This window comes from Martes martes (assembly GCF_963455335.1).
Source record: "Martes martes genome assembly, chromosome: 17".
NCBI classification, from domain to species: Eukaryota; Metazoa; Chordata; class Mammalia; order Carnivora; family Mustelidae; genus Martes; species Martes martes.
In genome coordinates, this window is record NC_137905.1 from 47,499,344 (window position 1) to 47,526,284 (window position 26,941).

Here is a 26,941-nt window from a genome sequence, read left to right on the forward strand (position 1 = left end):
CACTTGAAACACGTTCCTTTCATCCTTACAGTAGCCTGATGAGAAAAGGATTACCATCTCCATTTTATAGTTGGGGAAACTGAGGTCGAGGGGGATAAATGTGCCCAGAAGTCTAGACATGTAGTTCATCCCAAGGCTGGATTTGTTCTCTGGAAAGTCCACGTTCTTAACCATGGGCCACACTGTCACTCTGGTGCTGCAGGGAAGTGCCTGGAAGATCATTTCAAATGATAGTGACAATAATGGTCACCACTGATAGGGCGCCTGCCACGCAGGCAGCGTGCCAGGCACCTCATACAGGCGGACTCACTGGATCATCACAACACCCTATTATTAGTATTATTTCCATCACAGATGAGGAAACTGAGGCGTGGAGAAGTGAAGTACCTTATCCTGGGTCTCATGGGTTCAAGTGGCTCCAACTCAAGATTGTGTTCTAATCCAAGGGAGCGAGAAGCCCTGCCTGGGATAGGTTTGTTTCTGATCTGGTGAGTTAGGAAAAAATCTCCCCCTTCCCAGCAGCCTGCTTCACCCACCCCCCTCCTCCCTGAACTCTTCAGCCCAGACACCTCAGACCAGAAAACCAACGGCACCCTCCCCCCAAATAGACAGAAATACGATTCAGAGCAAAAAAATAATAATTTTTATTTATTTATTTGAGAAGCTCAGGGGCTGGTGAGGGAGGGGAAGGAGAGAGGCCTGGCAATGGCACCCCTCTCTGTACCCCGCCTAGTGCATTCTTAACGGAAATGAGAACCTGACAAAACCAGGTCAGGAAGGGGGGGTCTGGATCCCACAGCGCATGTTAGCTGGAACAGCAAAGTCTGAAAGGAAAAAGCCAGGGTTGAAACTAAGGGGCCCCAGCAGACCCCCTCATGCCCCACTGGGGACCCAGAAATCCAAGGAGCCCTTCTTCTTTGGGAAATTATAATTCTGGCCCTGAGCCCCCTCCTCCCTCAGACCCAGGAGTCTGGCCCCCAACTGCTCACCTATCTGCTGAGGCTTGGGCAAGTTCAGGTTGTCCATGACCTTGACAAACTCCTCACAGCTGAGGGTGAGCCGCGGGTTCAAAGTCCGCTCCTCCTCCACGGTGGACACTGTGAGCCCTAGTGGCCAAGGGAGGCGAGGAACGTCAACTTGGCAAGTGCCTGGGGCCTCCTTTGACTACATTTCCCAGGAGGCTTAGGGTGCATCTGGGGCCTGGGACTCACAGGCTCTTCCCAGACTGTCACAGAGACCGTGCTCTCCTCGATTAGCACTATGGGAAATGTAGTTTCCCACATTCCCTAAGCTCTACAAGGAAGTCTCAGGAAAATGCATGCCCTTTGGAATTCTAGGACTCTTGTTTCTACATGAACACTCAGCACACCTAAACACTTGTTCTTTTTGGCCAGAGAAATATCTGGGAATTGTAGTCTCCATGCCCCACAAGGACTACCAGCAGTTTGGTACTCCCTCTCAAATGGACAGTTATGTAAGTCCCACACCTCCTCCAGGAAGCCCTCACCACGATAATCATGAGCAGGGTAGATCAGACAGTCTCCTGGAAGCGTGAAGATCTTTTCGTGGACTGAGTGGTACAAGGTCTTAGCACAGCCTGGGGAGGGAAGACTCAGAGGTGAATAAATCAATAGGAGAGAAGGTTTCTAGCCCCTTCCCTCAAGAAAGGGTGGGAGGATAAAACCACAGTAGCTAAACCTTCTTCCTCATTTTCTGCCAGTACCGCTTTGTCTAGGCACAGAAAGAGAGGGAAGGGCATTCTAGACAGAAGGAACAGCATATGTGAAGAATTGAGGACTGGTGAGAAATTCACCATGGTGGGAAGTAACATTGGGATGAGATCCAGAAGCACCAAGGAGTTGTGCCCACAGCCAGGGAATGCCAAGAAAGGGTTGTGGGCAGGGAGGCTAGACTAGAAGGTAAGAAACTGAAGACATGAGCCCAAGGAGGAAAACGGGACCATGGTTCCAACAACAAAGCTCTGAGTCCTAAACTGGGTCAGGGGCAAATCTTTTTGGACCCTCCTTCCACCTTTCATTTCAAATCCTTCAATTGCATAACTGTGTCGGGAGTGGATAAATGGAGGACTAGAAGCCTCGGAGAGAAAAAGACAGAGACCAAGATGGAGAGATAAGGTGAGAGGAAGAGGAAGCAAGAGGCAGCCTGGGGATCTGGTCACACACTGCCAGCTCAGGGCTGTTCTGTCTTTCCTCTGATCCTGCCTTGCCCTCCGCCCGCAAGGCAGCGAAATCCTCCCAATCTACTGTCAACCCCACATTCACCCACATGCACACAGGAGAGCTAAACCCTGAGATTTAAAACTGAGCTCCTGGGACACCTGGGTGGCTCAGTTGTTAAGCGGCTGCCTTTGGCTCAGGTCACGATCTCAGGGTCCTGGGATCGAGCCCTACATCGGGATCCTTGCTCAGCGGGGAGCCTGCTTCTCACTCTCCCACTCCCCCAGCTTGAGTTTCCTCTCTTGCTGTGTCTCTCTCTGTCAAATCAACAAAAATAAAATCTTTAAAACTGAGCTCCCTTCCCATAGTGAAACTCCTGAATCTAACTGCCCCCTCGCAGCCAAACCCCTGAATCAAACTCCACACCCTCCCTTGCCGCACCTCCAGCACCTAAACTCCTTATGGGGTTTAAAAATAAGGCCACAGTGGGGGACACCTGGGGGGCTCAGTTGGCTAAGCATCTGCCTTCAGCTCAGGTTACGATCCCAGGGTCCTGGGATTGAGTCCCACGTCAGGCTCCCCGCTCAGTGGGGAGTCTGCTTCTCTCTCTCTCTCCCTCTCATGTCCCCCACCCCCACATTCTCTCTCTCTCAAATAAATATAAATCTTTAATAAAAAAATTAGTGCTTCTGTCTGCTTCTTTGTCTGTGTCTCTCTGATCATTCCCTTTGGGAGAACCCAGCTGCCGTGTCATGAAGACAAATGACCATCGTGGGGAGGTCTCTGTGGTGAGGAACCTTGGCAGCAGGCCCCCCCACCCCAGTCAAGCCTTCAGATGACTACAGCCCAGGCTGTAGTTTCACTGCAGGCCCCTGAGAGACGTTGAGCCAAGACCACCCAGCGAAGGGGCTCCCAGAGTCTCAACTCTCAGAAACTACGTGAGATAACGTCAATCAACGTCAATCACTGCTTAAGTCTAAGGTCTGGGGTCACTGGTTTCACAGCGACAGATAATGATACACCCTTGCATCTAACTGTCCCCCAACAAGCAAACTGCTGAATCTCCCTCCCATTTGCAAATTTTCCTTCACTGTAGCAGCTAAACTTCTTCAATCTAATCCTGACCCCTAAAAGTCTAACACTCATTCATTCATTCTTGCAACAGGTACTTCAAACCCTGGCACACACAGGACCGTAATAAGATCTCAGGCTAGGGAAAGGGGCCTGTAACCTTGCTGGAAATCCGTCCGTCCACACCCTCGGATGAGCAGGGCATCTCCAGTGAAGGCCATGCTGTGGTCATTCAGAACAAAGGTGACACAGCCCGGGGTGTGGCCAGGGCTTGCTCGGGTCTCCAAGGCCTGGTGGGGAAGGAAGATACAGTTACCAATAAGCCAAGGGCTCTGGCCTCATGATGAAACTGGCCCCAGAAGCCCCCATCCCACCCCAGGATCACATCTAGCTAGCACTCGGGGGGTGGTTGTTAAAGAATTAAGTTTGGGGCGCCTGGGTGGCTCAGTTGGTTAGGCATCTGCCTTTGGCTCAGGTGGTGATTCCAGGGTCCTGGGATTGAGTCCTTTCTTGGGTTCCCTGCTTGGGGGCGGGGGGCATCTGCTTCTCCCTCTGCCCTCTCCCCCTGCTTGTGCTCACTCGCTCTCTCTCTGTCAAATAAATAAATATAATTTAAATTAAAAAAAAAAAACAAATTAAGTTAGATTCCCAGACTTAAACCTCATACCAGGGTAAACTCCCTATGAATTAAACACTTAAAGCAAGAATACCGGGGGCACCTGGGTGGCTCAGTTGGTTAAGCCTCTGCCTTCAGCTCAGGTCATGATCTCAGGGTCCTGGGATCAAGCCCCACATCAGGCTCTCTGCTCAGCCCGCCTGCCTCTCTGCCTACTTGTGATCTCTCTCTGTCAAATAAATAAATAAAATCCTTTTGTAAAAAAGCAAGAAAACCATAAAACTGTGACAACAACAAAAATACAAACAAATATATACGATCTCTGGTTAGGGAAGAAGATTCAAATGCGATCCCAAGGTCATAAATCATTACAAAAAAAGATTGATGGTTTGACTTTAAATAAATCTGAAGTTTCTGAGTGGCAACAACACCATAAACAAAAGTGAAACAGAACCAACAAGCTGACAAAATATATTTACTACATATATGTACCACACAGTGGTCAGTATACTTCATATACAAATAGAATCTTCAAATCAATAAGAAAAAGATAAGCACACTAATACAAATAGCGAATACCAAACACTCATTTAAAAGTATGCTACTGAAATGAAATTTAATGATGTTGTACACAAATATTTAATGACATGAAAAGACATTTAATATCTGGTAAGGGCTAAAAGCAGACTACAAAGTAACTTGTGTGGTGTCAATTTTTTAAAAAGGTTCCTTGTTCACTCAAAACATACTTTTTTTCTTCAGGCTTTTCCTACATTACCACCCCCTTTTTTTAAACAGAAAGCATGTCATTTTATAATTAAAAATAAAACACACGATTCAGGATAAACTAAAGATCTAAAATTTTAAAAACCAAAAGATTTCTAAAAGCAAATATATAAGGGTATATGTAATCTTATATAAGGAGATGTGTGTGTGTGTGTGTGTGTGTGTGTGTGTATCAAATCTTGAGGTAGGAAAGGTTTTTCTAAGCATATTAAATTCAGAGGACATAAGGAAAAACAGCGACAAGAATGACCACATAGTTTAATTTCATTATAGAAAAGAACAAGATAAGAGTTAAAAGACAAAAAACTCAGAGACAGTATTAGCAACATGTATAAGAAAGTATTATAAAGTATGAATAGCCATCATATTTAAAGAGCTCCTAAGCATCAGTAAGAACTTCCAAAAGAAAAATGTGCAAAAAGAAAAAAAAAAAACAGGCAATTTATGGAAGAGGAAAAAAATAGTCAAAAAAAAATCTGAAACAATGTTTGATCTCCCTTTTAGGGAGAAAGGGAGAGAGATTTAAATTTAAAAACCCTTATTTTTTGCCTACCAGATTGACAACTGTCAGAGTTGCTCAGCCCTCATGTTTCCTGGGATGTGGGTATGACTCAGTGTAGCTGTTTTAGAGGGCAAGTTTGCAATGTCTACCAACACCTCAAATGTGGACTCTGACCCCGCAAAGCTTCTGCTAAGACTCTGCTGTTAAGAACTTCGAACACAGGGGCACCTGGGTGGCTCAGTTGTTAGGCGTCTGCCTTCCGCTCGGGTCATGATCCAGGGGTCCTGGGATCGAGCCCCGCATCAGGTTCTCTGCTGGGCGGGAAGCCTGCTTCTCCCTCTCCCACTCTCCCTGTTTGTGTTCCCTCTCTCTGTGTCAAATAAATAAATAAATAATCTCTAAAAAAAAAAAAAAAAAGAACTTCGGACACATGGGCAAAAATGCCCACCCAGGAAATCCTCATTATGTAAATCCCCACACTCAGTTCAGGGAAGCAATTGTCAGAAAGAAAAAAAAAAGTTAACTTCACGATCTAAAAACCACTTATAAGATTAGTTCCCACTCACACAGTGCTCCTCCCACCAGTTAGCATCCTGATCCAGGTCAGTCATCTGCTGAATATTGAAGGACACCAGGTACAGATCCTGTGTCCACACCTGGCATCCGTCCCACCCTTCCCCATTCATGGGTCTCTGGTTTGGTTCAGGGCATCAGTGTGCCCAGCCAACCACTTCCTTTCCCTCTGTGGTAGCTTGGGTGGCTTCGGACGCGGTTCTCAGACCGAGATCTCAGTAGGTCTTCTGAAAATGTCTGGGAAAACTTTTCCCTTCCCAATAAAAAATGTTTGGCACCTTCCCTTCCCACTTTATCTGGTTCTGGACCAAGGTGTGATGGCCGCAGCTGCACCAACCACCTTGCAACCATGAAAAAGAATTCCCCAAATGGGGCTCCTGGGTGGTTCAGTCGGTGAAGCATCTGACTGTCCTCTTCCGGACTCCCTGTTATGGGAGAAAACTGAACTCCCAAATATTTAAGCCACCGTACAAGTTTTTTAACTACTTTCAGCCAAACACCTTCCTAACTCATATATCCGAGGATATATGTACAATGCAAAACAAATGCAAAGAAAATGATCTTGCAAAATGTTGTGGGAAAAATCACAACCCTCCCCCCTAAAATTAACATAACCTTTTGGTGGTCAAGGAATGATCTCTCACTTTTTATTTTGTCTGTTTCCATACGTTCTGAATTTTTTTTTTTTTTTAACAAAAAGCATGGGTGTCCTTTGAACCAAATATTGTGGATGGATATTCAGGAGTAATGTTGAAAACAGTTAATCACCAAAACCAAAAACAGAACGAACAAACAACCAGCTGATCACAGTTGTAGCAATGGGTACTGACCAATCAGAAGGACATCAGCTATAAACAACCAACACAGTTAGACAGTATATATGGAATATGTGGCACAATTAAAGCCTATATATGGTGTAATTGTGTATGTGTATAAATTGGACAAAATTTTAATGTCAATTGAACAAGAACCCGCTTGCCACATGGACTGAGACTCCCGAGGCCCTTGGTGACTGAGTCTGTGTGACAAGTGGCTTTGCCGATGAGCAGCATCCCTGTTTATCTGACCTTTCCTTTCTCTGGAATATCTAGCATTCATCCCCTGCTCCGTACCTCCCACAGTCCCGCCCATCTTGGGTCTCATCCTCTCCTGCTTGGACCAACCACCTGCCTCTGTCCTGGCCTACCAGCCTCCATCCATCTCCCACATGACCCTGAGGAGGGTTTCTACCGTCCAGATTCAGACCTGCTCCTCTCTGGCCATGACCCTTCCTTGGCTCCCACTGTCCCCCAGACAGAGCTCTGGCTTCTCAGCCTGACTTCTGAAATGCCCCTGTTCCAGTGCCTGCCCGCCCGTCCAGCCCAATGTCCAGTAACACACCCAGCTACTCTGAAACCCAGGGGTGCTTCCAGAAAGAACCAGGTTTCTCCACACCTTTGCCCACGCAATTCTCTCTGCTAGGTACACCCTTCCCTCTTCCATCAGTCAGGTCTGCTCACTCCCCAGAGCCCTGACCCCGACTGACCCCTTCTCCTGTGCCAGGCTCTCTCCTAAGTGCTCAACATGACTGAACTCATCCAGTCCACACACATCCTTATGAGGCAGGTACCATTCCTGTTCCCATTCTACAGATGAGGAAACCAAGGCACAGAATGAGAATGAGTAAACCATAACTAAATGTGGAAATACGGATAGATGTCACAGATAAGACCAAAAAAAAAAAAAAAAAAAGGATGCTGGACACAGAAGAACAGAGTGGTGTGGGATGGGATGTGGGAGGAAGTGGGAAATCGAAGCGTGCTTGGTACACAGTACAGGGAAGTGATATTTCATGTGCGGAGGTTTCAGTCATCAATCCGGATGTGAAACAGCTATGTCTTGGAGAGGGCACATGGACTAGGAGTTACGAACAGCATCTGGCGCCAGGTGACATGGGTTCTAAATTTGGCTCTGCTATTTATTACTAGCTGTGTGGCCTTGGACAAGTCACTTCACCTCTCTGTTTCTGAGCTTCTCTGCTCATTTGTAAAATGGGGATAATAACTGTCCCTACCTCATAGGGTTATTATAAATATTAAGTTCCTGGGGTACATGGGTGGTTCGGTTGGTTAAGCGTCTGCTTTGAGCTCAGCTCATGATCCCAGGGTCCCAGGATCGAGCCCTGCATTGGGCTGCCTGTTCAGCAGGGAGCCTGCTTCTCCCTCTTCCTCTGCCCCTCCCTTCTGCTTGCTCTCTCTCTCATAAATAAAAGCTTTAACAAAAAAATATTGTTATTTTGAGTATGTTAAGCACTTAGAAAAATGTCCAGGACACAATAATCACGATATAATCAAAGTAACATAATAATAATGTTAATAAAACTTTTTAAAAGATTTTATTTATTTATTTGACAGAGAGAGAGAGCACAAGCAGGGGGAGCGGTAGAGGGAGAAGCAGGCTCCCCGCAGAGTAGGCAACTTGATGCGGGGCTCAATCCCAGGACCCTGGGATCATGACCTGAGCCAAAGGCAGATGCTTAACGGACCGAGTCACCCAGATGCCCCATTAAGGTTCTAAATTTTGTAAAACCACTGATCTAGTGGAACCACAGGGCCTCCTGGGTTCAAATCCTGACCTGGCAGGGCACCTGGGGCAGCTCAGTCAGTTAAGTGCCCGACTCTTGGTTTCAGCTCAGGTCATGATGTCATGAGGACCTCGGGATTGAGCCCTGTGTTGGGCTCCACATGGAGTCTGCTTGGGACTTTTTCTCCCTCTCCCTCTGCCTTCCCCCACCCCCAGTCTGTCTCTCACTCTCAAATAAATAAATAAATCTTTTGAAAAAAAAAATCCCAATTGGCCACTTTCTCAGTGTAATTTGTGGGCAAGTCGTTTTTCTTCTCTGTATATCCTTCTTTGTAAAATGAGAAAAATATTTCTCATCTATGTGGTTATGGAGGTTTAATGCGATCTGTTTGTCAGAGACGATGCAACGGAGGCCCAAGGGCCAGATTCAGCCAGAGAAATGTTTTGTTTGGCCCACTCAGAAGTTATGAGAAGTCTGAATTTGTAGTCTATCCTTAAAAAGTGGAAGATTTCTCAAAAATGTACATTTGAAGCTTCTATTTTTAAAAAAGGGGGCTTGGCAGTCAACAGACTACATTCTTTTTTTTTTTTTTTTATAAAGCTTATTTATTTAAGTAATCTCTACACCCAACTTGGGCCTCAAACCATGACACCAAGATCAAGAGTCCCACGCTCTTCCAACTGAGCCAGCCAGGCTCCCCGACAGACCACATTCCTAAACATGAATAATCAACTTGAATTGTGCAGTGGGTGTCCTCTATGAATGGAACATGCATCCTAAGGTTTGCCACAGGCCCCACCACTCCCTGCTGCCTGCAGCGGTATTTGATTATGAAAATCCTTCTAGACAAACACTGATAAAGAACACTTACAGAGCTCAGCACAATGCCTGGCAAGAAGCAAACCCTCAAAGCTTGTAAACTATTGTTAAATTATCATCATTATTATTAACCAATTCAAAATACGTACAATCTACTTCGGTTGACGGTAAAGAGAAGAGGAGGTTGAATGACACCATGAAGAAACAACCAGAAACAAACCAGAAGTGGGACGTTCTCCAAGACAGTAGACTAGAAACTTCAAAAGTCAATGTCATGGTGTGGAAAGGGGCTGTTCTAGATTTAGAGACTTAACAGACCCTATAGCCAAATGTCATGCATGAAGCTTGACTGGGTCCTGGTTCCTAAAACGATTCCATAAAAATGATTCCTGGACACCTGGGGCAATTCGAACATAAGCTGGTTTTAAGAATTATTTCAGAATTATCATAGACTTTCTGTGATGAAGACTTTGTAAAAGAACTGTTCTCCAAGTGCAGATGAGGGAACCCTGAGGGTCTGCGAGGTGAAAACTATTTTCATGATAGTAGGAAGAGCTCTTCTGCCCTTCTTACTCTCCTTCTCCAGTTCAGTGAGATTTTCCAGAAGCTCCATGACTGGTGATGATGTCATTGTTCTGCCAGCAGATGGAGTGCTTGGATATTCTTGCATTTTCAAAACAAAGTCTCAGTTTTAATTTCTAACGCATTAAAATTTTCGGCATCTCTGAATAGATAGGTCTTACTTATTTATTTGTATTGACCTGTAACAGACATATAACTAATAAGTAAATATTGATAGCTAGAACCCACATACATAAAAGCTTTGAGGGCCATCCTGTAACTTTTAAGAGGGCCAGGAGCTCTGATACTAAAAGGTTTGAGTTTGAGAACCTCTGATACCTCCTTACGCTCCAGAGAAGTCGTTTAGGGTTGACATTTCTATATGCAAGCTTTTGAATGGTAAGAGAAGAAAATGGTATATACACGCATAGAGAAATAAGGCAGAGGTAGCAAAAATGTCAGCAACTGGGGCGCCTGGGGGGCTCAGTTAGTTAAGTGTCTGCTTTTGGCTCAGGTCATGATTCTGGGGTCCTGGGGTTGAGCGGATCGAGCTCCCTGCTCAGCGGGGAGCCTGCTTCCCCCTATCCCTCAGACCCTGCTCATGCTCTCTCTCTCTCTCAAATAAATAAAATATTTTTAAAAACATCAGCAACTGGTGAACTTTAAGTGAAGGGTATGAGAGTGTTCACGGTACTATTGTTTCAATTTGCTATAGATATTAGAATATTAATAAAAAGGTGTGGGGGGAGCGCCTTCTATCTGGACCTCACGGACCTCCACCGGTCCCGAAACTGGTTGAATCATCTTTTCAGCCACAGAATAGTTTTTAGGGATTCTGTGGAGCCTAACCTCATATTCTTCCAACAAATTCCTTCTTCCCTTCCACGGTGCTTCAAATACGTGCACCAGCTCAGCAGCTGTCCTTTCACCTGTTTGGGGGGTTGGGGTCGGCACCTTCTCCAACTAGTTCGCCTCAGCTCTGGGCAACTCCGAAGGGATCTGCGCAGCAGGTCCCACGGCCCACACTGCCCCCTGGTGGCAAGCAGAGTCTGGACATCTATTCCAGCTGGTCCCAAGTTCATAGCTTCGCTCCATTATTCAAAAGCATCTAATCTTGGTATAACCAGCCACCGTATCTATGCACTTCTAAACTCAGTGTCTTTTTCCATTGCGGCTAAATAGTCTGAACCTCTATTAGCTAAACCTTCCTTTCTTTCGTGAAAGAAAATGACATTAGTTGTTCTAACGTTTAAGGGACAGTGCGCTGATGTCTCTAACTTGAAGATGCATCAAAAAATAAGACAGGTGATGGATGGATGCTGTCAAATCTTTTCAACTTTTCTGTAGGCTTGTCATTTTTTGTAAAATGTTGCAAGAGGGGAAGATCTCTTCCACAATTCAAATAATTAGTTCCAGAGGTGCCTGGGGGGCTCAGTCCGTTAAGCAACAGACCCTTGCTTTCTACTCAGGTCATGATCTCAGGAATTTGCTTGTCTCTCTCTCTCCTAATGCCCCTCCCCCTGCTCACTCTCCCTCCCTCTCTCTAATAAATAAATTAATAAATAAATCTTAAAAAAAAAAATAGTTCCTGGGACACCTGGGTGGCTCAGTCGGTTACGCATCTGCCTTCAGCTCAGGTCATGGTCCCAGGATCTACATCTGGCTCCTTGTTCAGCAGGGAGCCTACTTCTCCCTCTCTCTCCATACCCCCTGCTTATGCTCTCTCTCTAACAAATTAATTAATTAAAAAATAATAATTAAAAAATAATAATTAATTCCAAATGGAAGGAAGTAGTGAAATTCTCACCCAGACCACATGAGAATCACCTATAAGCTTTTATTTTACTTTATTTTATTTTATTTAAGATTTTATTTATTTTTAAGTCATCTTTACACCCAAGGTGGGGCTCAAACTTACAACCTCAAGTTCAAGAGTCTCATGCTCCACTGACTGAGCTAGCCAGGCACCGACCTTCGAGCTTTTAAAAGAGACTCATCCCCTGTGTCTGCCCAAAACAATGAAATCAGAATCCCTAAAGTGGGATCTGGGGGCTCCGTATCTGGCAGTGCTCTAAATTAACGTACTTAACAGGCAAGACTAACTTTCTGAATCTGCCACCCCTCATTGGAGCTCAAATGTTCAAATCTCATTGCTCAGTAAAACAGAAAATTCATTGTACAATGAAATCATCCAAATCTGGCCCACGGTGAGTATAAAATATAACCAGCTCAAAAAGTGGCAAGTTTGGGGCGCTTGGGTGGCTCAGTCATTGAACCTTCTGCTTAGGTCAGGATCCCAGGGTCCTGGGACGGTAGTCCTGCATTGGGCTCCCTGCTCAGCAGGAAGCCTGCTGCTCCCTCTTCCACTCCCCCTGCTTGTGTTCCTTCTCTCACTGTGTCTCTCTCTGTCAAATAAAGAAATAAAATCTTAAAAAAAAAAAAGTGGCAAGTTCTACTAAAGTTAATCATAGGTCAGTCCTCTGACCCAGGAAGTCTGTTCCTTGGAATTGAGAGCAATGTCCACCAAAACATCTGCATAACAGCCTTCACAGCAGCCTTGTTCTTAATAGACCCAAACCAGAATCAGCCATCAAAGGGAAAATGGGTAAATTATCATAAATTCACACAATAAAACACTCTACATCAAGGGTTGGGAAACCACGGCTGGTACATGAAATTTGGCCTGTCGTCTGCTTTTGTATGGTCCTAGGGCCACGAGTGTTTTTTTAATGCTTTTTTGTGGTTGAAAAAAAAAAAATCAAAATGAGAATGGTATTTTGAAACACATGAGAATTCTTGAAATTAACATTACAGAGGCCAGAAGTGGAGTTCTGCTAGAGCACAGCCATGCTTATTCATTTATGCATTGTCTCTGATTGCTTTCACGCCAACAGGGACCATATGGCCTGCAAAAGCTAAAGTATTTACTGTCTGGTCCTTTACAGAACGGGTTAGCCAATCCCTGGGATGGAGCAACAGAAGGAAAGACTGCAACTATACACAACGTGAGGAGGAGTGAAAGAAGCCAGAACACCAAAGAGCCCACATGGTACAGCCCTGTTTCTGAGGTCCAGAACACATGGAATTAATCTAGGATTAAATAAATCGGAAGAGGGGCCCCTGGCTGGCTCCGTCAGTAGAGCATGTGACTCTTGATCTCAGGGTCTTGGGTTCAAGCCTCACGCTGGGGACTGGGGATGGGACCTACTTAAAAAAAAAAAGTAAGAAAGAAAGTTGCTAAGATTGCAAATCTTCAAAGTCCTTATCATAAGAAAAAAGAAAAATTTAAAAATGAATAAAAAAGTCGGCAGCTGGTTTCTTGATGGGGGTGTTGTGGTCAATGGCCAGGAAGAGGGACAAGGAGGCCTTCTGGGGTGATGAGTTTGCTCTGTATCTGGATCTTGGCAGTGGATATGCAAGTGTAAACATATGTAAAAATTTAACAAGCTGCACACGTACAATAGACACACTTTCTACTGTAGGACATGCATGTTACAAGTCAATTTTTTTAAAGTGGAGGGAAGAAAATGAGGGAGAAGTGTGACCATCTCTAAAGGTTTATAAAGAACTCAGATGAAAACCACACCAAACACCAAATAATCATGAAGACAGATGCTAACAAGTGTTGGGAAGGATGTGGAGAAACTGGGACTTTCTTATTTTTTTTTTCTTTTTTAAAAGATTTTATTTGCAGGGGCGCCTGAGTGGCTCAGTGGGTTAAAGCCTCTGCCTTCAGCTCAGGTCATGATCTCAGGGTCCTGGGATCGAGCCCCGCATTGGGCTCTCTGCTCAGTGGGGAGCCTGCCTCCTCCTCTCTCTCTGCCTGCTTCTCTGCCTACTTGTGATCTCTGTCAAATAAATAAATAAAATCTTTTAAAAAATGACTTTTAAAAGATTTTATTTGTTTACTTGACAGAGATCACAAGTAGGCAGAGAGGCAGACAGAAGCAGGCTCCCTGCTGAGCAGAGAGCCCTGATGGGCTCGATCACAGGACCCCGGGACCATGACCTGAGCTGAAGGCAGAGGCTTTAACTCACTGAGCCACCCAGGCGCCCCCTTTTTTCTTTTCTTTTTTTTTTTTTTAAGACTTATTTATTTATTTGAGAGAGAGGAGTGGGGAGGGGCAGAGGGACAGAGAATGCTGAAGCACACTCCCCATGGAGCCCTGTTGGGAAGCCTAAATCAAGAGTCTGCTGCTTAACTGAGCCACTCAGGTGCCTGGAAACTAGGCCTTTCGTATGCAGCCCGTGGGAATATAAAATGGTGTGACCACTTTGGATATTAGTCGGTCAGTCCCTTCAACTATTTTTTTTAAAGATTTTATTTATTTATTTGAGAGGGAGAAAGAGAGAGCATGAGCAGGAGGATGGGCAGAGGAAGATGCAGAGTCCACGCTGAGCAGGGAGCCCCATGTGGGGCTTGATCCCTGAGCCCAAGGCAGACACTTAACCGACGGAGCCACCCAGGGACCACCCCTCCCACCCGTTTTTTTAAGTAGGCTCCACACCCACCATGAGCTTGAACTCACAACCCTGCGATCAAGACCAGAGCTGAAATCAAGAGTTGGACGCTGAACCAACTGCGCCACCCAGGCTCCCGAGGTCCTCGAACTATTAAACGTAGAGTTATTATTTTGATCTAGCAATTCCATCCTACAGATACATCCAAGAGAAATGAAAACAGCCACACAAAAACTTGTGCACGAATATTTATAGCAGCATTATGCATAATAGTCAAAAAAAAAAAAAAGGAAGCAACAGAAATGTCTATCGGCTGGTGGATGAATGAATGAACCAATGAGTCGAATTCACACAGTGGAGAGTTACTCAGCCATAGGAAGGCATGAAACACTGACACCTGTTACAAGGATGACCCCTGAACACTTATGACAGAAGCCAGTCACAGAAGACGACACAATATATGATTCCATTTCTATGAAACACCCAGAATTGGTGTTTCCTAGAGAGATAGAAAGTGGATTTGTGGTTGTTGGGGTGAGAGGGGAGAGGGCTGGGGTGACAGCTAAGGAGCGTGGGGTTTCTCCCGGGAAGTGACGAAGCTATTCTACAGTTAACTGTGGTGATGGGTGGACTCAGCTCTGAATATACTAAGTCGCTGAATTGTACACTTCAAATGGATGAACTGATGGTTTGTGACTATCAGTTAAGTCGTTTGAAAAAAACCAGACACGGAAACGACATCTGCCACAGCTAAACCCTTCGACATTCACTCAAAACATTGCTCGTCCAATCTCACAAAGGGCTCATCTTGACATGAAACCCCAACCACTGTTCACTCTTCTAAGCCTGCTCAGCTCAAGGAATGCTTGCTAGCCCTGGACACTCACGGACAGTGCCCATAAAGTTATAAGGCACTTTTTCACCTGCTTCCAGAAAAGGGCTTCCAGCAATAAAGAGGCCGCCCCCCCCCCGGAGCTCCACCCTCTGATCCACACCCCCCCCCACACACACAGCTCTCATCTCTAAATGCTCTGACTCAGATAAGCTGTCCCCGTTTAGCAAAATCCTCTAACCTGGAGGTCAAGTCCCCCCTCTGTCACTTGCCCATTCTGTCCCCAAAGTCAGCCCCAACTCTCTCTGTAGCTTTAGCAAGTCTGATCAGAGAAAAGCCTGGTCAGCTATTTCTCCTCCCTCTGAGGGCAACTCCCCCCAGCGCCCTCTCCACTCCGATCTATTGCTTTGGGTTGAAATCCTGGCGGGAAACCTGCTGACCTTGGCCTGTGACAAAGATGAGAGAGGAGGTAGGAAACTTCAGACCCTTCCTGTGTGAGGCAACAGCTCCACCAAGGGTGAGGCAAGCAGGCACAGAAGGGTGAACATTTAAGGAGGCGCTGGCTGGAAGGTGCCTACCCTGCCCTTGCGTGACCGTGACTGTAAGAGTAAGTGCCTCCTTAAATGTTGCGCCCTGGGTGCCTTGTTAGCCTCATCCTAGTCCTGGCCCTGGGCAACAGGATGCTTCTTCCCCTAATAGTGGCTTTAGAAGCCTGAGCTGGGATCTCTCTCTCAGCCCCAGCCTCAGAATTCTAGCCCTCAATCAACTTTTATAGAGATGCCAAGCCAAAGGAGCTGCCCCAAGGCTGTAGGAAACTCCACAAATGCTGTTGACTTAAAGGGCTTGGCCAGAGACACACCTGCCCAGAGCCTCTTGCCCCAGTGCCCCACCTGGGTTTATGGCTCCCTCCTCCCAGAGACAAACTCAGAGATCAGGAGCCCTGATCAGAGTTCCCTCTTATCCAGGGGCTCAGGAGCCCAAGCCCTCAGCCCCCTCTTCCCTTGAGGCCAAGAAGTCCAGGCCACCACCCTCTCCACACCCAGCATCCAACTCACGAAGCGCCCGAAGTGGATGGAGTCTCCATCCTCAATGTGCAAGTCAGCCTGGGCCCCACTAAGGCGGGAGATGACAGACTGGCAGCCGGGGAGCAGGGACCGGAGCAGCCCTGAGCCCGTAATGTGGTCCGCGTGGCAGTGGGTATTCACTGGGAGAGAGAGGAGGGCCTGGTCCAGGAGGGCTCAGAGAGGACTCAGGACTCCCAGCCCCCAAACCCCTCCTCCCTCAGACCCAGGGGTTCGGCCTCCAGACTGACCAGCATACAGCAGCCGCAGCCCCAGTTCCTTGACCAGCTGGGCATCCCGAGGCGCCGTCTCCAGAACCGGGTCGATCAGAATGGCCTCATGGGACTCTCTGTCACCCAGCAGGTACGTGTAGGTGCAGCTCTTGGGCTCAAACATCTGGGAAGGGGGAGTGGGACAGGTGAGAGCGAAGAACGAGACTCCCACACACGGAGGACCCAAGAGTCCGAGCCTCGACCCGACTCTTTTCCTAAGATCCAGGAACACAAAACCCAGCCCTTCCTTTCCCCTCCGTATCCGGAGTCTGTTCCGTCTGAAACAATGAATTCCAACCTCCAAATACCCCCCAAATCAGGCTCACCATTAACCTCTCCCGTAAAGGACTAGGGAGTCCTGCCCGAAGCCCACGGGATCCCCCAACTCTCGGCTTTAAAGGACGCCGGAGTCCCGCCCCTGCCACCGTCCAGCGCCCCGCGGTCCCGCTGCGGGCCCAGCCTCCTCGCACCTGCCGTAGGAGGATGGGGACTCCAGAGCCGCTGCGCTGGCTAAGCCGCCGCCCGGCGACCCTCAGTGTGGCCCCCGCCATCGCGCCCGCGGCCCGGTGGGGACTGAGCGGACGTCAGGCGCTGGCGGAAGCCGGGTGCCCCCTATCTGACCTGGGAGGGGAGGGGCGGGGCTGGGGCGGGGAGAGGGCGGGGCCCTCCTTAAAGGGGCCACGGGCTCTGGGGCTCAGGGCTGTCAGCGAGACCGAGAAGCGGCTAACTGGGAGACATTCAAAAGGCTCAAAGGGCTCAAAAGGCGAGGGAGAGACGGTGGGAGCGCCACAGACAGGGAAAGAAATAAAAACCCAACAAGAGGCCCCAATACACTTGATTGCGGGACTCCTAATGTTTTCTTAGTGGTTTTTATCAGGAGAGAGACCCAGAGAGCCCCTCAGAGATAAAAGGAGATGCTGAGAGACTTGAGAGAGACTTGGACTTTAAGATACCAAGAAGAGAGACCTGGAAAGACTTTCAGAGATTCACGGAGAGATATAGAGTTGGAATGGGCTGTCCATCAAAGAAATATGGTCAGAAAGATACACTTGGAAATTCTAGACGATTATGAAAGATAGGAAGAGATGTTGGGACGTTAGAGCAACGAGAAAATGAGCAGAAAGAGGGAGAGAATCTCTCAGAGAGGAGAGAAACAGGCAGAAGGAAAGTTCAAAGTCAAGGAGAAAATATTTCTCATTGATGTCTCACTTGAGAGCTCCTGTGTGCCTGGCCCAAGCTGGGCAAATCTGGAGACCCAGAGGTAAGTCCTGTCCCGTTTGGTGGGGGAGAATGGCACAGACACTGGGGCTGAAATAAAGGAAGGTTCAGGGATTGCCAGGAGCTCAGGGGAAGAAGGAAACAGGAAAACAAGGATCCTCAGACATTCTTTGCTGTGGGGGTCCCCCAAATAAAACCTCCTCACTCCTGGGGCCCATTCCTATTGTTTTGGCAGGACTGCTAGACCCTTGAAGGCATGCACACCTGCTCGGTCAGCTGTGAGATCTCCTAAGAGGTAGAAGCCTGTGCATCAACCTTCCCAGCTCTGTGACCTTGGGCTCAAGACTTATCTTCTTCTGGGCTTCAGTTTGCTCCTCTGCAAGTTGAGGTTGACAATAGCTCCTCCCTCATTGGGAAGATCTAGTAAGTTCAGACATGTAAAGAGTCTCGGAGAGCACGCAGCACAGAACAGCCTCTCAATAGGAGCCCACTCTCATGCTCTCCTCACCCTCCTGGACTCCTTCCTCCTCTGCCACCTCCTCCCCCTTCATCACTAGGCCCTGTTACATTAACCTCTCCGATCGGGCCACTTCGCCATCACGCCCACAGCCCCAGTCAAGAGGCAACAAAAAATACATGGAAATTGCATGGATTCCAGGGCCTGGCTGTGACAGTTCAAATTCCGACCGTGCTTTCTCCAGGCTGTGTGACTCCTGCCTTGTGCCTCATTTTCCCCTCTTGTGTGTGTGGGGGGGAAATGGGAGCGCCTCCTCTTAAAAAGCCACTGTCAGGATGAAATGAAAGAATGTATACAAAGTGCCCAAGAGACAGTTTCAGGAATATAAAAAGTGCCAAATAGGGGCACCTGGGTGGCTCAGTGGGTTGAAGCCTCTGCCTTCGGCTCGGGTCATGATCCCGGAGTCCTGGGATCGAGCCCCGCATCAGGCTCTCTGCTCAGCAGGGAGCCTGCCTCCTCCTCTCTCTCTCTGCCTGCCTCTCTGTCTACTTGTGGTCTGTCTGTCAAATAAATACATAAATCAATAAGTGCCAAATAAATGCTGGTAATTAATAGCGTAATTAATATATAACAGCCAGGGGTGCCTGGGTGGCTCGGTGGGTTAGGGCCTCTGCCTTCGGCTCGGGTCATGATCCCAGGGTCCTGGGATCAGGCCCCGCATCGGGCTCTCTGCTCGGCCGGGAGCCTGCTTCCCTTCCTCTCTCTGCCTGTCTCTCTGTCTCCTTGTGGTCTCTGTCTGTCAAATAAATAAATAAAAATCTTTAAAATATATATATATATAACAGCCACCTCACTGGGCTTCTGGCTTCTGCTCTGCCTCCCTACAGTCTATTTTATGCAGCAACCAGAGCAAACCTTTTAAAATGTCAATGACGAAGAGACTGAAGAATCACAGAAAACACACACAGCGTGTGGATCTTGTTTAGATCCCGATGCAGACACACCTAGTGTAATAAAAAGATACTTATGGGATATGATGTCACATATAGCTTCACAATCATCTGGGAGGAGTGGGTGGGAGATGTGAAACAACATGGGCCATCAGTAGAAAATTGTTGATGCTGGCGCCACTGGTATTATTAACGCAGAGAACAATTCTATTTTCTCACACTTTCTGTATGTTTGAAAGCGAACATTGTTCTGGAAAGGAAACACACACACACACACACACACACACAAGATATACAGGGGGCCAGGGAGAAATATGATAAGGTAAAGAAATGACTCTAAAGTTTGAAAGTTTGGTAATGATACTTTGGGTTGTGTTTAAAGATAGAAAGAAAGAAAGTCCTTATTTTTTAGAGACACACACTGAAGTGTTTCTGGATGAAATGTGTGGGATTTGCTTCAAGGACCTTAAGGGGCACGGGGACGATGAAATAAGATTTGTCATGATGAACCTGGGTGATGGGCTGGTGACGGGCTGATTAGACTCTTCCTCTTCCTTTTGGTTGTGTTTGAAATTTTCCATAACCTAATAAAGAGTTTTTAAAAAAAGAGTGTATGAAAAGTTAAACTCATTCATGTCACTTCCCATATTTAAAACCCTTGGTTTCCCATTCAGCTAGGCCTCTTTCTAACTCTTTGACCTCAAGTTCTCCGTTGTCCTCATCATTCTATCTTCCCATCACAGAGAGTTTATGGCTGTTAATGCTTTCCAGCATTTCTTTGATAGAGAGTTATTGGACACCTCCTATGTGCTAAGCTCTGTTCTGGACAGAGTGATAAACAAGATAGGTTGTTCATCTTAACAGAGCATATAGTATAGAGGACAGGTATGCTGTGTTATGTAGGGAGGGAGATGTGACAACAGAGTAATGGAGGGAAGGGGGCTCCACAAGCTAGGGTGGACAGGGGAGGCCTTCTACAGTGCCAAATATTTGAAACAAGAGCAGGCGGGGGAGGGGGGGCGGTCAGACAACCAATGTGATGGAGAAATGACCTTGCGGGGACAGAGGGAGCCACTAGTGCAAAGGCCCTGGGGTAGGATAGACTATGGGTATACCAGCACTGGAAGTAAGGTAAGTTTGGAACATCGAGGTAGGAAAGATCCTCCGAACACAGCATGCTCTTTCCCACCTTGAGCTCTCTGCGCTTGCTGTTCTGGGACAACCTTGATCCCATCATGGCCTAGTTCAAGGCACAATAAAAACAAGAGGTAATACTGGTAACATGTACTGACCACTGTAGGCACTGTTCTAAACTTTCCATTGATTATTGAATTTCGTCCTAAGAACCCAGAAAGGTGGAGAGACTTGGCCAAGATTACACAGCTAGAAAGTGGCGGAGCCAACCAGTTACTCAGGCCATCTGGCTCCAAAGCTCGAATAACCCCACCGTCTAACTCCCACAGCTCCCAGGACTCGCCAGACCTTGTGGGTTATTAGACTGAAGACCCACCCATGCAGGGCATTTTAATGGGCACTTCACGGTCACTCCCGTGGTGGGCGGAAAAGTGCACCATTACGGCCCAGGGAAAGGTGCCAAGCGTGCCACCCTGGGCCTGGCTCCAAGAGCTCCAGCCCTCCCAAGAACCTCCGCAGTGATGCTTCGGGAACCACCGCCCCCATTCCCACGCTAACACCAAAACCGCGGCATCGGAGTGGGAGGGGCTGAGATTCTTGAATTACCCAATGACGAACGATGCCGGGGCGCTATGCAAATAACATGTTTTTTATTGGGCGTCAGCTTGCTCTAAGCCTGGCGTTCCGCCCCGCCTACTCACGAATTGGCCAGACGTCTTTGCAAACGCTTTGAGGAGTGAAATGGGCAGCCGGCTCTTCAAACTCCCTCCGGAGAGGAACTCAAGCTGCCGACGGGATTCTCGAAAGGGAGGGTGCATAGGAAAGGAAGGCGCATATGTTGGGCACTGTCTCTGATCTCTAAGCTCAGTTTCCCCCAGTTAGGTCCTGCACGTGCTTGACTCCAGTCAGCCACCGTAGGCCCCGCAACCCGCAGTGTACTTTCTTACGACCATTCTACCCGTAGCTCCGCGCTTGCTCACCAACTTGCTTGCCTTGCGCACCCACCCCTCCTTCCATTTCTTCTCCCCCGCAGCAGCCTCCGCTGATTGCGACCGCGCATGCCTACTGACGCCCCACACCGGCCTCGCGTGGGAGGAGGGGATGGAAATGAGGCTGAGCCGAGCAGCTCACGCGCGCTCCCTCCGCTCCCGTCGCTAGGCACGCGGCCGGCGGTGCAGCTTTGCCACGTCCGAGGACAGCGCGGCAGCTGCTGCGGCCGCGGCGGGAGGGGCCTGGAGCCCCGCCCCCGGGGAGGGGCCCTCTGCAGGTGAGGCGGGCACGGGTCCGGGCCTGGACGCCTGGGTGTTCGGGAAGTGGATTGGGGGATGGACACAGGATCTCCTGGAAAGGAATCGATTGGCGTCCTGATGCATAGGTTCTGGAGGGACTGCGTTGGTGCCCGAATGCCATGATTCCGAGGCGTGCATTGAGGCCCGGACGCTTGGAACCCCAAGGTTAAAATCCATTAGGGCTCTCTGGATCGCCAAGACACGCCACGTTCTTTCTGCATCTCCCTCTAGGTCTCCCCTCTACCCTCCACGCTGGGGATGAAATTTAGCCACAAGGAAGCAGTTCACGCGGCGTCGATGGACTGAGACTAAACCAAGACTCGGGTAAAGCTACCTATTGGGAGGTGAAATCCCGCCCACTCCGCTCAGGCTCCTCCCCTGGGACGGAGTTCTAAAAGACCCGTCCTCTCCGCTCGAAGGCCCCTCCCCTGGGTCTGAGTTGCTTTCGGACCTGTCTATATAGTCTCCCCCATTCCCGGGTTCGCTTCCGCGGCTGGGAGGTTCTGGTGGGGGAGGTCCCGTACATTCTAGAGGCCTAGCCAGCTCCGCGCTCAGGGCGGCCCCCGAGTTTAAGTAGTAGAGTCCCCGCCCACTCCGCTTGAGGGCTCCAGCGCCGGTCCAAGTCGGAAAGGGTCAGGTTTGCATAAACCCCGCCCATTGTGCTCTTAGGCTCCGCCTTCGCGTAACCTCCGCCCTCGCCTCTGGATCCTAGGCTTAAAAAGACCTTGCTCCAAAACCAACTGATGCCTGATTTTAGTTCTACAGCCCTATCCCCATCAGCCTGGTAATCACCAGCATTGCCTACCTCTCTCTGGGTTCCTGGACCAGCAAGATGCTGGAACGAGATGCAGAGTCCGCCGCCGGGGACACCGATCCTAGTCCCGCAGGCAAGGAACCAGTAACCAAGGGAGGAGGTGAGAGCGGTCCCGCCTGTGGGTAGGGGGTATTCTACAGGAACTGGGGCTAAGAAAATCATATTTTGAGGGACTCTCACGGTGAAAGTTTGAAGGCCTAGGGTGATGACCATTTGGGATACTCCACAAATATGTTCTGGGGAATCCTACTATTGGCTTTGGGGAACTTCAGTGATTTTTAGGGCTCAGAAAATTAAGCGTCAGAGGGTTTGATATGCGGAATTTCAGGGTGTTCACTTGGGAATATACTAGAAACAGACACCTCAGTAGCTTTGGGGTTCCAGCCAGGTAACCCTTCGGAGCTCCTTAGGATGATGCATGGCAGAAGGTGGGGAATAGAGACATGTCATTTGAGGAATCCCAGATGACATCTGAGGTTGGCTGGGGGAAGGGAAGCCTGGCCTAGATTCAGGGTGTTGGCTGATGCCTGGAGCCCACCAGCCCTCCTGTCCTGTAGCTCCCCCCCAGGGCTCAACGCAGAAGCCCAGCCAGTCCGTTCCAGGGCCTGCCTCGTCCGTGGGGGTGCCTTCCCGACCCCGCCGGCGGCCCCCACCCCAGCGCCCACACCGCTGCCCCGACTGTGACAAGGCTTTCTCGTACCCATCCAAGCTGGCCACGCACCGGCTGGCACACGGTGGCGCCCGGCCTCATCCGTGTCCCGACTGCCCCAAGGCCTTCTCCTATCCTTCCAAGCTGGCAGCCCACCGCCTCACGCACAGTGGCGCCCGCCCACACCTGTGTCCACACTGCCCCAAAGCCTTTGGCCACCGCTCCAAGCTGGCAGCCCACCTCTGGACCCACGCACCCGCCCGCCCCTACCCGTGCCCCGACTGCCCCAAGTCCTTCTGCTACCCCTCCAAGCTTGCAGCCCACCGCCACACGCACCATGCCACCGACGCACGCCCCTATCCGTGCCCGCACTGCCCCAAGGCTTTTTCATTCCCCTCCAAACTGGCCGCCCATCGCCTCTGTCACGATCCCCCGACGGCACCGGGCAGCCAGGCCACAGCCCGGCATCGCTGCTCCAGCTGCGACCAGGCCTTTGGCCAAAGACGCCTCCTGCTCCTTCACCAGCGCCGCCACCACCAGGCTGAGAGCCAGGGGGAGCGCGAGTGAGTCCTCCCCTCGGCTCACGGCCCCCTCTGCCACCAGCCAGGGTCAGTGAAGAGGTGGCATTTTTAAGCTGGGCTGTAAGGACTTGCCTTGAGCAGACAGCTGTCAGGGAGACTGACTCCACACTGGGTTCCAGCCCAGAACGCTGAGGAACAATTTGCTCACCTGTTTTGGGGGAGGGGAAGGTGTCATCCACAGAGACTTAGCGCTGGGCCCCAAACCACAGGCTTGGAGCTGTGGTTTGAAAGCAAGCCCTGACTCTGGTTCTTCCCTCCATTTATAAGGCAAAAGTAAGAAGTCTGCTAGCATCGTTGGTTGCCGAGGAATGTGGGGAAACGGGGTCTCTCCTTATTGTAAGTTAAATTGGTGCCTCCATTTTGGCCATTTGTCCATAAAAAATTTAAAACACTCACATGCTTGTGTCAACTATTCCACTTCTAGGAACTTACCCTATAGATAAACTCAAGCACTGAAAAAGGCATAAGGATGTTGGGAAACCAGCCAAGTGCCCACCAAGAGGGGACCAGCTAATGAAACACAATACAGCCAGAGAACGGACTATGTTGCTATAGGAAATAAAGCTCTCTTTGTCCAGTTGGGGAACAAGTCCCTAAATATATGAAATGATAAAAGCAAGAACAAAGGGCATACTGCCAACAGTGTAAACATTTTTTAAAACTCAAGCTTTGGATCCAGCCCAGACCCACTGCTTATGAGCCAAGGGACCCTGGACAAGCTTTGTCACTTCTCTGGACTCAGATGCCTTATCTATAACATGGGAGTGCTAGGAGGCCTTTGTAAGGGCGCAAACATCATCTCTCGCAGTCACTTCCCTTCCTGGAGCCTGTTTCTCCTGCTATAAAATAGGAATAAGCTAACAATGGATTGCGCTTCATTCTTCAGGTGTGTATTAAGCCCCTGTAGCATGCTGGGCCCTGCACAGGGTGGTAGGCACACAGCAGTGAACAAGACAGGCCTGGTCTAGCGAGGGGGGGTGGGCGCTAATCAATTGGGAGCCAATAAAAAAAAAAAAAAAAGCAAAGAAGTCAAGTCCATCTTGAAAAACAAAGTAGGGGAGGGAGCCTTGCTCCCCAGCCCAGGTACCAAGAATGACTTCAGAGTCATAGGAAAGACATCTGCGGTGTTGGCATGGGAACAGACGAGTGGAAGATAACTGAAGGCTCTGAAATGGCCCTCTGCTCACAGGAGGTCCTGACAAGTGACGATCCCCTCAAGTAGATTGGAGGTTGGCACACTTCTTCTGGAAAGGGCCCGATAGTATATATGTTTAGTTTTGCAGGCCACAGGGCCTGCCACAACCACCCAGCTCCGCCCCTGGAGTACAAAAGCAGCCACACACATTATGGTACATGAATGAGTGTGGCTCTGGTCCAGTGAAACTTTACCAGAATTGTAGGTGAGCTGGAAATTGCCTATGGGATGTCGTTTGCAGATCTCTGCTGTAGGTGAATGGGGCAAGGACAGGCTCATCTGTGAATGAGCTGAGAGATCTGGAAGGAAAATTAAGTGGGATCCTGTAGAGGCAGAATAATGGACTCCCAAAGAGGTCCACGTCCTACTCCCCAGAACCTGAGTTTGTTAGTCTACATGTGGCAGAAGGGACTTTGTAGATTCGTGATTAAGGATCTTATCTTGAGATGGGGGGATTATCCTGATTATTCCAGGGGGTCCGATGTGATCATGAGGGTCCTCATGTGAGAAAGAGGGAAGCAGAAGAGTCAGGGGATGTGCCGATGGAAGCAGACACCGGAGGGATTCGGGGCCATGATTCAAGGGACTCAGGCAGCCTCTAGAGACTGGAATAGATAAGGAAATGGATCCTCCCCAGAGGGGACACGGCCTTGCAGACACCATGATTTTAGCCCACCGGGGCAGAAGTTGGACTACTGACCTACAGAACGATAAGCTAATACATTTGTTTTTGTTTAAGGGTACGAAGCTTGGGATAATCTGTTACAGCAGCAATAGGAAACGTACAGATCCCAACCTCATACCATACACAAAAATAAATTTCTGGTGATTTAAAATCTTTAAACTTGAAAAATAAAATGGATGTAAGTAATAAAGGAGACTACCTTCATAACCTTAGAGGTACAGAAAGAATCCTTAAGACACAAGAAATGACCATCAGGGGCGCCTGGGTGGCTCAGTGGGTTAAGCCTCTGCCTTCGGTTCAGGTCATGATCTCAGGGTCCTGGGATCAAGCCCCACATCAGGCTCGCTGCTCGGCCCGGAGCCTGCTCCCCCCCCCCCACCCTCTGCCTGCTTCTCTGCCTACTTGTGCTCTGTCAAATAAAAAAAAAAAAAAGAAAGAAAGAAAGAAAGAAATGACCATCACAGAGGAAATGAGTGGTAGATTTAACCATAAACCAAGTTATAACTATGACAACAGACACAATATTACATAGAGGGTTAGAAAAGACCTTCTTGAGGAGGTCGAGTTTTAGCTGAGATCTGAGATCTGAAATGAGTGGATGGAATGAGATGGTCTGTGGAAGTATCCAGCATCAGGGGTGGCACTGAGCAGGCAAATGCAAATTAGGCCACTAGACCAGCTGCTAGCAAGACCCAGTCCACTGGGCAAGGCCTTGCGGAAAGGTCATGCGAGGGGGAGGGTTAAGTCCCTTCACACTGGAAGTGCAGTTTCTATCAACGTTTACACACACAGCTGTCCTGGAAGATTTCTCCACAACAACCACACCACCATCCCTGTTTCAGGGACACAAATGCATTTTGAGAGTTGTGATCTTGTCCAACCGCTGTGGTACAGATGGGGAAACTGGCCAGGAGAGATGGGTTTTGCCTGCACCCACACAGCAGGCCAGTGCTGAGCCAGGGGGGATCCTGGGTCTCCAACACCCTGACCTCCTGCTGCTCCTTGTATAAATCAAGCCAGTTCTTGCCTGGGGGCCTCTGCACCTGCTTTTTCCTCTGCTAGGAATGGTTCTGCCAGACTTTCCCTCACTTCTCCCAAGTCCCTGCAGAGGGGTCAGTCCTCTGACATGCCTTCCCTCCTGACCCTCTCTGAACCACACTACCCTGTGTTCGAGCTCAATGCTGCACAACACACTCACGGTCTCTCCCCCAGCAGAGTGTCAGCCCCCTTAAAGTGGGGCCTCGTGTCTGTTTTTTTTTTTTTTTTTTTAAGATTTCATTTATTTATTTGACAGAGAGAGATCACAAGTAGGCAGAGAGGCAGGCAGAGAGAGAGGAGGAAGTAGGCTCCCCACCGAGCAGAGAGCCTGATGCGGGCCTCCATTCCAGGACCCTGAGATCACCACCTGAGCCGAAGGCAGAGGCTTAATCCACTGAGCCACCCAGACGCCCCTAGTGTCTGGTTTTCACAGCACAATTCCACGGATCTCACACACAGTAGGTGCAGAAGGCAAAGTAACAGCCTCCCAAAGATGTCCCCATGCTGACCCCTGGAACCCAAGAATCTGCTTTGTGGCAAAGGAGAATTAGGATGGAAGCAATCAAAGTTGCTAATTGGCTCACTTTAAAACAGGGAGATTATCCCAGATTATCCAGGTGGGCTCGTGGTAAACACA

The 26,941-nt window shown here is 48.8% G+C and overlaps 2 protein-coding genes across 2 annotated transcripts; one reads left to right on the forward strand and one right to left on the reverse strand.

Annotated features, from left to right (window-relative positions):
- Positions 1-620: 620 nt before the first annotated feature.
- ETHE1 (ETHE1 persulfide dioxygenase) lies at positions 621-17,245 on the reverse strand. Its single transcript, XM_080829420.1, has 7 exons — positions 16,765-17,245; positions 16,274-16,418; positions 16,017-16,165; positions 3,409-3,538; positions 1,508-1,597; positions 990-1,106; positions 621-824 (listed from the first exon to the last, which is right to left on the reverse strand). Exons 1-7 carry the CDS (start codon positions 16,843-16,845, stop codon positions 772-774), a joined length of 765 nt encoding a protein of 254 aa, XP_080685546.1. The 5' UTR covers positions 16,846-17,245; the 3' UTR covers positions 621-771.
- Positions 17,246-21,144: 3,899 nt separating this feature from the next.
- On the forward strand, positions 21,145-23,780 carry ZNF575 (zinc finger protein 575). Its single transcript, XM_080829528.1, has 4 exons — positions 21,145-21,320; positions 21,574-21,666; positions 22,100-22,256; positions 22,714-23,780. Exons 3-4 carry the CDS (start codon positions 22,175-22,177, stop codon positions 23,370-23,372), a joined length of 741 nt encoding a protein of 246 aa, XP_080685654.1. The 5' UTR covers positions 21,145-21,320; positions 21,574-21,666; positions 22,100-22,174; the 3' UTR covers positions 23,373-23,780.
- The last annotated feature ends 3,161 nt before the right edge of the window (positions 23,781-26,941 follow it).